Source organism: Triturus cristatus, chromosome 1_2 (assembly GCF_964204655.1).
Source record: "Triturus cristatus chromosome 1_2, aTriCri1.1, whole genome shotgun sequence".
Classification (NCBI taxonomy): Eukaryota; Metazoa; Chordata; class Amphibia; order Caudata; family Salamandridae; genus Triturus; species Triturus cristatus.
Window position 1 is genome coordinate 1,184,680,906 of NC_140580.1, and position 12,795 is coordinate 1,184,693,700.

The 12,795-nt window shown below is 47.3% G+C and overlaps 1 protein-coding gene across 10 annotated transcripts in view; it reads right to left on the reverse strand.

Annotated features, from left to right (window-relative positions):
* Positions 1-525: 525 nt before the first annotated feature.
* GOLGA2 (golgin A2) overlaps positions 526-12,795 on the reverse strand; it is a 410,097-nt gene continuing 397,827 nt past the window's right edge. For all 10 annotated transcript variants that reach the window (XM_085614120.1, XM_085614119.1, XM_085614117.1 and 7 more), the window contains 2 exons: positions 3,527-3,695; positions 526-3,316 (listed from right to left, as the gene is read on the reverse strand). In XM_085614120.1, coding sequence (XP_085470246.1) covers positions 3,069-3,316; positions 3,527-3,695 — 417 coding nt within the window. In that variant the 3' untranslated portion in view covers positions 526-3,068. The remainder of the gene's footprint in view (positions 3,317-3,526; positions 3,696-12,795) is intronic.

Consider the following 12,795-nt stretch of genomic DNA (forward strand, 5'->3'; position numbering starts at 1 on the left):
GGGGTGTGTCATGGGGTGTGTCATGGGGTGTGTCATGGGGTGGGTCATGGGGTGGGTCATGGGGTGGGTCATGGGGTGGGTCATGGGGTGGGTCATGGGGTGGGTCATGGGGTGGGTCATGGGGTGGGTCATGGGGTGGGTCATGGGGTGGGTCATGGGGTGGGTCATGGGGTGGGTCATGGGGTGGGTCATGGGGTGGGTCCTGTCAACCAGATGGCAATGAATGAAGTCAACATCAATGCTAAAGGGTGTTTTTATTTTTTGAGTATTTATATAGCGCAAACTTGGTCAGCATGAGCGCCAGCACATTACACATTTAGTTGTATTTATTTAGGCACAGGGAGATTGAGTGATATGCAGACAAGCACAGAATACCAAGGTGAGGCTGGGACTCCAACCTAGTTTCCCCGTTTCAAAGTTAGCAGCTCTTGTCTTTAAGTCATCGCACCACTTTGTGAGCTGATTTCCCAGACCAACCCCAGAAAGTAAACGGCAAGCAGTGCAGAACATATCAAACAGAGCAGCTTTTGTTTGCAGAACGGATTTATTCAGAAAAGGAGTAAAACATTCTAACAGCATTAATTCACCTCAGCAACAGAATGAAAAAATGAAAATATAGTGTTCCATCTACCAATTTCTGTGCTCTCAACCCCAATAAATATTAATGGCTGTTCTGAGTGAAACCCTAGACCTCGGCTGCAGTAAGGACTCTTTCTATGATACACGTTACCAGGGGCCCTGCAACTTAAAACAGGCTGCAGGGAGTCCTTGAGTCCGGAAGGAAATTTACAAAATGTTACAGAGTATATACATAAACGTCTTTTACAAGGGATCTCTTCAACCTCAGTAAAATGGCCATACTTTCAGCAGAAGCACACAAACACTTACAGGTTGGGCAACACTGTTGTAATGCCAGCTGCCCACAGGCAGTTATCAGATCTCTACCCAGTCTAGGTATGAAACCGCAACACTCCATTATGGCAGGATGATCGTAACTACCAGGCTTGACCCCTTCAGCACTGCCCCTACTCCCAAATCTGCTGTGTCCAGCACTGTCCTCCATTGCACAACTAACTCTTTAATCGCTCCTCTCCCACGGCAGACCCGACTCCTCCGGTGCAGCCTTCATCTTACTTGCCTCCACCACCCCCTTCCTCCATTGCAGATCAGACTGTCCCAGTGCTGCCCTTCACATCAGATCTAATTTCTAGCAGTGCTCCCTATCCCTACTGGCAATGCTGCACCCCCATACAGGTGGGACCAGACCCACTAGCAAAGCCATCAATCTTAAGTGTGATCTCTCCAGCACAAGTCTCCCCCGCAGAGCAGACCACTCCAACACTGTCCCACATCAGCTTTGCTAGCTCATCCCTCTAACAATGACCTCCATGTAAGATCTGACCTCCCCCTCTCCAATACTGCCGACTCAACAATGCAGATCAGAAGACCCTCTACTGCCCTACTCCACTCAGATCTTCCCACCTTGGCCATACCCTTTCAGTTCAGATCCAAAGTACTGTGAAACTACAGCGATTAATCTTTTTCATATCTAATATTTGGATTCACTGAATCTTGAATTCCATAACCCAAGAAAAACTTGGCAATAATGTTTTGATACAGGTGTTCCTCTCCTATGGCCTGGGAATCACTGCCTAATTACATATTAACAAAGATTAGTCTTTCAAACAATAAATCAGAAGTTTTATAAACTGATTGCAAAAATAAAATGATTAAAGCCTTAATGGAAGGAAGAGCCCCACACAATCCAGTAAGCACCCAGCAAACGATGTCAAAAATCAAAATCAAAGTTTGAGTGGAAAGCTGCTATTTAGGCTTTAAACTCTGCACCGTGGGTCCACACATCTGCAAAGGGGAAAATGCTATAAAATAAACAGTGACACACATTAAAAGTGCCATGCAATCTGGAAATCTCATCAGGTACTGCTCTGAAAATATGAACACCAGAAGTACATCTGAGGCAAACATTTCAAGTACTCCTGCGTGCCGAAGGTCGCTCAGGACAAACTGATAGACGAGTGCTTGGAAGTGCACATTGTCACTCAGGAAAATGCAACCCCTCTCTTGTGCCCAGCACACAGTGACCTTTAAAAGACCCACTGCTGAATAAAACTAGGCAGCAACAATCCCAGAATTGCAGGCTCAGGCATATACCAGTCCTAATTTTTGTCAAAAGATAATCTTCGTAACTAACCATTCTTCCAGACCTGCATGTCTGGCAAGTGAAAGATAAACTGTACAATAATGGCCTGAGGCCCACTCTTCCAGTAAACTGCAAGGCGAAGATTCCATTAGCATGGACAGTAATAAAACATGGCACCGCTGCACCCAGAAATGCAGCTATTTGAGGGCTCCTCGTTTAAAAGAATCTTTGTAACCAATATATATTTAAATAAATACAATTTATGACATACACAAGGTAGAATTTTTCATCCTTAAAGTGCATTGGTACACGACTTCTCATTACCAGTAACCTCTGAACAGGAGAAGGGACTCCAGGGGTCCTGGTTGCACTGTGTCCAAATGGCTGCTTTTCTAATCCGTCTGCCACAGGCAGGGCAGGCGATGTACAACCTCAGCTCCACTGGTCTTACCTACAGAAAGCCTCAGAAAAGGCTTCAAGGAGTGTGTGGAGGCAAGAGGGTGCCTAAATGGAATCTGCCTGTGCCTGTGGGAAAAGACCGTGATGAAGACCAGGTAAGTGGGCACGGAGATGCAAGAAGGAACTCAGTGAGTAGGATGAACAGAGTCCCAATCAACAGCAGAGCCTCATGAGAGGCCTTCCAGGAGCTCATCTTATTCCTGCGTTCAGTGGGAAGCATTCAGCCTACCTCTTCTAACTGAAAGACACTGTGCACCTGCCATCAGCTGCTGAACACTGAAAGAGGTCTCTCTGGAGTTGGTACTAACATTCAAAGACACAGTAATGTCCAGACAACCCTGTGGCACTGGTCAGGATGGAAGACAGAGGGTAAGGTCGAGAAGCTCTTCAAGCCCTTCAATGTTCTTCAGAACAATGCAAGTCCTTCCAAGATATCTTTGACTCCCAGTTAAATGATCATTATCCTGACCTCATCGTTGTCATCTGCTCGGTAAAAGAAAGGAATGCAGGGGTTCTCCAGTAGGGAGGAATGCCGCTGCTGGGGGTTCTGGATCTCATGCAGAAGCTTCATGATCTGCTTTTCAGTGGGGTCTTCGGTATTCGGCAGAGGAGCCTGCGTGCTGCTCTGCACAGACTGGGGCTTGGGAACAGCTTCTTCCAGCTCCATCTGCTCCGAAAGGCTGATTTCCAGCATGCCTGTGTTAAAAATAAAAAAAATCAACCCAGGTCAAATCAGCAGACATAGCCTGGAATGCACCTAGCCTCGAATTGTCCGTCACTCTAATCCAGCCTCTCTTCTAGGTCACTAATGGTAACATACACCCAGCTTTCCACCTTCTGCACACCCTTTATTCTACCCAACCATATTCTAGCTTGAAAACCAGTGGGAGTGTTAGTTCGGCTCACCTTCTCCGTCTGTAGCGTTCAACTCCGTGCGCCTCTCGTTTGGAACACTACTACCACCTTCATGATTGAAACTGCCCACAGTGGAGGTGACTTCCAAGAACTTCTTGTACCAATCGTCTCTCTCTCCGACCAACCGGATCACAAGACCCTGCAGCTCAAGCAGCTTCAGCTGTGTTAATAAGGAAGGACAAGATTCATACACTACTCAATGAGAGACCAGTCGGAAATTGCAATACTATGTGCACAGAAGTGAGAACAGCAAGAAAGATACCATCAGCAGTAAAACAATCGGAGAAGCTACATGTGTAATTCATGTGTCTCAATCAATCAATCAGAGATTTGTAGAGCGCACTACTCACCTGTGAGGGTCTCAAGGCGCTACGGGGGGGGAGAGGTGCCGCTACTGCTCGAATAGCCAGGTCTTCAGTAGCCTCCTGAAGGTTAGTAGGTCCTGGGTCTGCCGTAGGAGGATGGGTAGGGTGTTACGGGTCTTGGCAGCGAGGTGGGAGAACGATCTGCCGCCTGAGGTCGCTCTTCGGATGCGGGGGATGATGCGGGGGATGCTAGCGAGGGAGAGGTCGGCAGAGCGGAGCTGGCGGTTCGTGGTGTAGAAGGTGAGTCGTCTGTTGAGGTATGCTGGTCCGGTGTCGTGGAGTGCCTTGTGTGCGTGGGTGAGGAGCTTGAAGATGATCCTCTTGTTGAGGTGGGGTGTGATGTGGCTGTGTCGAGGGATGTCGAGGATCAGGCGGGCAGAGGCGTTCTGTATTCGTTGCAGCAGTTTCAGGAGTTTGGCCGGGGCTCCTGCGTAGAGGGCGTTTCCGTAGTCCAGCCTGCTGCTGACAAGGGCCTGGGTGACCGTTCTTCTTGTTTCAGTGGGGATCCACTTGTAGATCCTGCGGAGCATGCGGAGGGTGTTGAAGCATGAGGACGAGACGGTGTGGACTTGTTTGGCCATGGAGAGCGTTGAGTCGATGATGAACTCCAGGTTGCGTGCGTGGTCAGTGGGGGTCGGTGCTGATCCCAGGGCGGTTGGCCACCAGGAGTCGTCCCAGGCTGAGGGGGTGGAACAGAGGATGAGGACCTCCGTCTTGTCCGAGTTCAGTTTCAGACGGCTGTTCTTCATCCATTTGGCGACGGCTTTCATTCCTCCGTGGAGGTTGGCTTTGGCGTTGAGGGGGTCCTTGGTGAGGGAGAGGATCAGCTGTGTGTCGTCGGCATAGGAGATGATGTTGAGGTCGTGCTGTCTGACGACGTGGGCGAGAGGGGCCATGTAGACGTTGAACAATGTCGGGCTGAGGGTTGATCCTTGGGGCACGCCGCAGATGATTTTGGAGGCTTCGGAACGGAAAGGGGGAGGCGGACTCTCTGGGTTCTGCCGGAGAGGAAGGAGGTGGTCCATTCCAGGGCCTTGTCTCGGATCCCTGCGTTGTGTCTGCAGCTAAGTACTGCAACAAGCCAAGGACCAAAATAATGCCAAGCAATCTACTGCACCAACCCCAGGACTGAGGCAATACCAAGCAATCTATTGCACCAACCTCAGTACTGAGGCAATTCCTGGACTATACAGAGCAATCAGTCACACAAAACCAGAGGACTGAGGCAGTACTAAATCAACACAGCAAAGCCAGGACTGAGGCGGCAATCTATTGCACCAACCCAGGGACTGAGGCAATACCAAGCAATCTATAGCAACAACCCCAAGACTGAGGCAACACACAGCATTCTACAGCACTACATCGAAGACTGAGGCAACACACAGCAATCTACAGCACTAACCCCAAGACTGAGGCAACACACAGCAATCTACAGCACTAACCCCAAGACTGAGGCAACACACAGCAATCTACAGCACTAACCCCAAGACTGAGGCAACACACAGCAATCTACAGCACTAACCCTAAGACTGAGGCAATACCTAGCAATCTACAGCACTAACCATAAGATTGAGGCAATACCCAGCAATCTATAGCACTAACCATAATACTGAGACAATACCTGGCAATGTATAACAATGCCCTATTACTGAAGCAACAGCTAGCAGTCTACAGCACTAACCCTAAGACTGAGGCAATACCTAGCAATCTACAGCACTAACCCTAAGACTGAGGCAATACCTAGCAACCTACAGCACTAACCCTAAGATTGAGGCAATACCTAGCAATCTATAGCACTAACCCCAACACTGAGGTAATACTGCGCAATCTACAGCACTAACCCTAAGACTGAGGCAATACCTAGCAATCTTTGGCACTAACCCGAAGACTGAGGCAATACCTAGCAATCTTTGGCACTAACCCTAAGACTGAAGCAATACCTAGCAATCTACAGCACTAACCCTAAGATTGAGGCAAAACCTAGCAATCTATAGCACTAACCTTAAGACTGAGGTAATACTGAGCAATCTACAGCACTGACCCTAAGACTGATGCAATACCTAGCAATCTTTGGCACTAACCCGAAGACTGAGGCAATACCTAGCAATCTACAGCACTAACCCCAAGACGGAGGCAATACCTAGCAATCTACAGCACTAACCCTAAGACTGAGGCAATACCTAGCAACCTACAGCACTAACCCTAGGATTGAGGCAATACCTAGCAATCTATAGCACTAACCCCAACACTGAGGTAATACTGCGCAATCTACAGCACTAACCCTAAGACTGAGGCAATACCTAGCAATCTTTGGCACTAACCCGAAGACTGAGGCAATACCTAGCAATCTTTGGCACTAACCCTAAGACTGAAGCAATACCTAGCAATCTACAGCACTAACCCCAAGACGGAGGCAATATCTAGCAATCTACAGCACTAACCATAAGATTGAGGCAATACCCAGCAATCTATAGCACTAACCAGAAGACTGAGACAATACCTGGCAATCTACAGCACTAACCCTAAGACTGAGGCAATACCTAGCAACCTACAGCACTAACCCTAAGATTGAGGCAATACCTAGCAATCTATAGCACTAACCCCAACACTGAGGTAATACTGCGCAATCTACAGCACTAACCCTAAGACTGAGGCAATACCTAGCAATCTTTGGCACTAACCCGAAGACTGAGGCAATACCTAGCAATCTTTGGCACTAACCCTAAGACTGAAGCAATACCTAGCAATCTACAGCACTAACCCCAAGACGGAGGCAATATCTAGCAATCTACAGCACTAACCATAAGATTGAGGCAATACCCAGCAATCTATAGCACTAACCAGAAGACTGAGACAATACCTGGCAATGTATAACAATGCCCTATTACTGAAGCAACAGCTAGCAGTCTACAGCACTAACCCTAAGACTGAGGCAATACCTAGCAATCTACAGCACTAACCCTAAGACTGAGGCAATACCTAGCAACCTACAGCACTAACCCTAAGATTGAGGCAATACCTAGCAATAATAATAATAATAATAATAAAGGGGTTTGTAGAGCGCATGGTGAGGCCTACCGACGTATCCCCGCGCTGAGGAATAGAGTCAGAGATCAGAGGAGGGGAAGAGCCTAAAGGGCAAATAGGTGTGTTTTTAGAAGTTTCCTGAAGGTGGCTTCATTTTTTGCTAACCTAATATTGATGGGAAGGGTGTTCCATTTGGTTGCTGCCAGGGAACGAAAAGATCGACCTCCCATTCTGGATTTTTTTTATACGGGGGATCATGAGGAGGCCCTTTCCCATCGAGCGAAGTGCTCTGTTAGGCTCGTATGGGACAGCTAGGTCAGACAAGTAGGACGGTGCACTGTGAGAGATAATTCTAAAACATAAAAGAAGGGCTTTAAAAAGAATTCTCTTCCTGATGGGCAGCCAATGAAGGGTTGCCAAGGTGGATTTAGAAGCAACTCTTCTGGGTAATCTCAATACTAGCCGTGCTGCCGAGTTTTGTAGTACCTGCAGTCTCCTGATGTTCTTTTCCGAAGTACCAAGAAGAAGTACATTGCCATAGTCCATGCGAGAGGTTACTAGGGCCTGAGTCAAGGTACGCCTGGCCTCCAAAGGGAGAAGGTCCAGGGTACGGTTGAGAGTTTTCATGACCCCAAAGCACTTCCCTACAATTTTATTTACATGGCTGTCAAAGGAGAGTTTGGTATCCACCCAGACACCTAAATTCTTTGCTTCTCTGCCGGGAGTAGGCAGAGGCCCCAGACAGGATGGCCACCACTCCTTGGTCCAGCTAGTGTCCTTGCCTCCAATTATCAACACCTCAGTCTTCGAGCCGTTAAGTTTGAGGCAATGTTGGGTCATCCAATCTGCAAGATTGCTCATGCAGGTTTTAAAATTTTCAGCAGCCAAGGAGGGAACTTGGGACAGGGAGATCAGCAGTTGAGTATCGTCGGCGTAAGAGACTAGCTCTACGCCGTACGATTGGACCACCCCTGCCAGTGGGGCCATATACAGGTTGAACAGGGTGGGACTCAGGGCAGAGCCCTGAGGTACCCCCTGTTCTAACGCTATGCTGTCCGAGAGAAAATTGCCTCTCTGAACCTGAAAGCTCCGGTTGGTTAGGAAAGCTTTCAGCCAGCCCAGTGCCTTCCCGGTGACCCCAGCTTTGTTTAGACACTGTAGCAAGATGAAGTGTGCTACAGTGTCAAACGCAGCACTGAGGTCCAGCATAATGAGTGCCATGGTCTTACCCTCATCTGCGCCTTCCCGTAAAGTTTCAGTGGCTCTCAGGAGCGCTGTCTCTGTTGAATAGCCTGATCTAAAACCAGACTGAGAGCTGTGTAAAGCATTTTGGGATTCGAGATAGGCCATGAGTTGAATATTTGCTATTTTCTCTGCGACTTTGGCTAGGTAAGGTAGCAGAGATATAGGTCTTAAATTGTCTAGGGTATCCTGACTCACATTGGGCTTTTTCTTTATTGGAAGTACGATTGCTTTTTTCCAGTCTTCAGGCAGACAGGCTGTAGAAAAGGAAATTTGTAGCACGTGCCTAAGGTGGGGCTCCAAAACAGCCAGACTAGCAGCTATTATTTTGGGAGGAGCCGGATCCCGAGGGGAACCAGATTTAATACTTTGGCAGATTTTTACAAAGATTTCCAGGGAAGGGACCGTGAAATTACGCAGGCATAAATCTGTGGGAGCGGCATCATCACTCTCAGCAAAGTCATGTCCTGGTTTTATGTTGCCCGAAAAGTTGGCATAGATGTCAGTGATCTTGCCGGAAAAATACTTAGCGATCTTATTGCAAGTATCAACTGAATCATTAAGGGAAATATTGTTAGAGGCAGTTACAGAGATTTCTTTAAAGATCTTAAAAAGCTCCTTCGAGGAATTCTCTGCTTCTATAATGCGAATGTTATAGTGGGATGCTTTGGAGGCTCGGATCATTCTATAATAGTTTTTTTGCGCTTCTTTGTAAAGGGTTTTAGTTTTTGGGCAAAAATTGATACGCCATGTCCGCTCAAGTTTTTTACAAGCGGATTTGGCTAGACGTAGTTCATGAGTGAACCACGGATTAGCTTTATTGGCTCTCTTGATGTTAGTCAGCATACGTATCGGGGCAGTGCTATCTAAAGCAGTTGTGATGCATTTTTGTAGCTGACTATAAGCTGTTTCACAATCAGACCCTCCAGGAGGTCCAGCGTTATCAAATTTCTTAATAAAAGAGTCAAGGGAGAAATTTTTCCATTTTCTACATTGATAGCGATAAGCAGTATCAGAGCTGAGTTCGGTAGCAGGGATCTGTATTTGCATCGGAATCACGAAATGGTCAGACCAGGGTATCGGTAGAGGGGCCAGAGGGAGTACTCCAGTCCAGTTCCCAAAAATGGGGTCCAGCAAATGTCCTAATTGGTGAGTTGGGTCCTGATTTTTAAGCTCTAGCTGTAAAGAGAGCAGATCAGACTTTATGTCAGCTGCCTCATTGTCAAGGGGGTTGTCAAAGTGGACATTCATGTCTCCCAACACTAGCAATCTGGATTTTCTCAGTGCTAGGTGAGTTGTAGCCTCCATAAGGCTAGATGTAAAGTCATAGAGTCTTCCTGGGGGTCGGTATATAAGGATACCCGAGAGGGAATATTTCGGCCCTATTAAGATGGTAAAGGAGCCTGCTTCACTATGATCTATCGAAAGAGGAGATAGGGAGCATTCTAAAGGTGCCCTAGTTGCTATAGCGATACCCCCACCTCTACCATCCTTCCTATCAAGTCTGGAGAGGGAGTATCCCGGTGGCAAGGCCTCAATTATGACAGGGTCAGAATGCTCATCTAACCAGGTCTCAGTGAGAAACAAGATATTGAGTTCTTCATCCTCAAGGAGATGATAGATTTGATTACAATGCTTCCTAAGGGATCTGCAATTCAATAATGCCGCTTTTAGCAGCCCTTTCGTGTTAGAAGTGGTGAGGCAATTATTATCAGGAGTGAAGGGACATATGTTGCAACCATGTAGCGATATAGCCTCCATAGAGTGTTTGCAGGGGAGTGCAGTATTAGGGCATAGATCCAGCAATACCTGTCTATCATACCGCCTCTCTTGGGACTTGAAGGTGACAGGGTCCGAAGCCCCGCGCCCCGTCCGTCCGACTGGAATAGATAGACCTCTGAGGCGGAAGCCGGAGGTGTAATTTGCTCGTTTTTTTATAAAACTGTGTGTGAAACTGTGATTATTTGTATTTTAACTCTCTGCACCTACCTGAGCTAGTTGTAGACATTTCCCGCCAGCAGGCACCTACTAACAGCGGATTCTAGCGCTGTAGAAAGGGTAAACATCGGACGCCATCGCTGATAACGCGAGGCCACGCCCACTCGCTAGGCCACGCCCCCTCCTACCCTATGAAAGCGCTGATTGGAGAGCGCGACACACTGGAATAGATAGACCTCTGAGGCGGAAGCCGGAGGTGTAATTTGCTCGTTTTTTTATAAAACTTTGTGTGAAACTGTGATTATTTGTATTTTAACTCTCTGCACCTACCTGAGCTAGTTGTAGACATTTCCCGCCAGCAGGCACCTACTAACAGCGGATTCTAGCGCTGTAGAAAGGGTAAACATCGGACGCCATCGCTGGTAACGCGAGGCCACGCCCACTCGCTAGGCCACGCCCCCTCCTACCCTATGAAAGCGCTGATTAGAGAGCGCGACACACTGGAATAGATAGACCTCTGAGGCGGAAGCCGGAGGTGTAATTTGCTCGTTTTTTTATAAAACTTTGTGTGAAACTGTGATTATTTGTATTTTAACTCTCTGCACCTACCTGAGCTAGTTGTAGACATTTCCCGCCAGCAGGCACCTACTAACAGCGGATTCTAGCGCTGTAGAAAGGGTAAACATCGGACGCCATCGCTGGTAACGCGAGGCCACGCCCATATCCTCTTTCCATAAATGTGCGTCCCACGTAAGCGCAGCGGAAGAGCGCAGCGGGAGCGCCGTTTGCGCGCCGATGGCGCGCCTAAGGCAAGCCCGTCTGCGCCCGTCCGCGCAGGTAATACTGAGCAATCTATAGCACTAACCCCAACACTGAGGTAATACTGCGCAATCTACAGCACTAACCCTAAGACTGAGGCAATACCTAGCAATCTTTGGCACTAACCCGAAGACTGAGGCAATACCTAGCAATCTTTGGCACTAACCCTAAGACTGAAGCAATACCTAGCAATCTACAGCACTAACCCTAAGATTGAGGCAAAACCTAGCAATCTATAGCACTAACCCTAAGACTGAGGTAATACTGAGCAATCTACAGCACTGACCCTAAGACTGAGGCAATACCTAGCAATCTACAGCACTAACCCTAAGATTGAGTTCATACCTAGCAATCTACAGCACTAACCCTATGATTGAGTTAATACCTAGAAATCTACAGCACTAACCAGAAGACTGAGGCAATACCTAGCAATCTACAGCACTAACCCTAAGACTGAGACAATACCTGGCAATCTATAGCACTAACCAGAAGACTGAGGCAACACACAGCAATCTACAGCACTAACCCTAAGATTGAGGCAATACCCAGCAATCTATAGCACTAAACCCTAATACTGAGACAATACCTGGCAATGTATAACAATGCCCTATGACTGAAGCAACAGCTAGCAATCTACAGCACTAACCCTAAGACTGAGGCAATACCTGGCAATCTACAGCACTAACCCTAAGATTGAGGCAATACCTAGCAATCTACAGCACTAATCCTAAGACTGAGGCACTGGTACTGATGTTTGTCAACTGATGTGCATTGGGTCCCTGCTAACGAGGCCCCAGAGGTTTTTCCTAAAACAGGTAGAATGGTGCAATTGTAACACAATTGGCACACACATTGGCACCCCTCTAAGTCCCTAGAAAGTGGTACCCCAGGAGTATGCTAAGGATACGTATCCACAGCCACACATGCTAGTTCCCTGAATATAAGCAGTGGAAAGATACAAGTCATCCAATTAAAAGGATTTTAAAGGAATTATACTCTGGGACAGGGACAAACACAGGAATAGGAAGGAAAACAATTGAAAAAATGGCAAGCAAATGTGATTGACATTACAGCCAATTACTGATAAGCAGTGGACTAACCCAAAGCCCACTGTAAGAGGTCCCGTCCGCAGTAGGTGTTTCGACAAAACATTGCTAAAAGCTGTCAGTAGACGAGACCTAAAAACGTTAATGGGACATTCTCTGGAAAGTGCCTGAATACCTTCTGGTGCAGTGGTGTGATAGATAAATAACCAAATGAATAAAAAATTAAAAAACATTTTAAAAGGGCTTGAACTCTAGCCGTGAAGGTGTCTTGATCTAAAGACACTAAGCAACAAGGTTTGTCCTCTTTCACAACTGCATTACTGTATAATTAGCATGTAAGCCTCTAGAGGAAGAGCCAAGATTCAAGCGCACACACTTCTGTAGACTGCCAGAGCCATGCTGCCATGCTCCACAACAACAATCAACACTTCACAGGTGTGCTCGACTCTTTTCAGTTCTTAGAACGTCCTAGTGCGCCAGTAATGGACGCCCCACAGGGGATATGGGCATTCAATGATAGTATCCATTACTGTTAATGTTATCTGAGGCTTATACATTTTTAATGGATACTATTATCTCGCCAGTGTCGGGAATTTATCAGAGTAACAGAAGGGCATAAGATGAAGTTCAGAGGTATGCGATATGGCATTTACCTGCAAGAGGTATTCGCTAGCAGAAATGATGGAGGTTGTAGCTCACGGGCAGCTAACAAGGAGGGCACGGGGCGCTCCTGCCAAGGAGATGATAATATCCACGGCCACAGCCCGGTAGCACAAAGGCACTTCCAGGCCACAAGCAGGGGAGAGAGTACAAAATCCAGAAT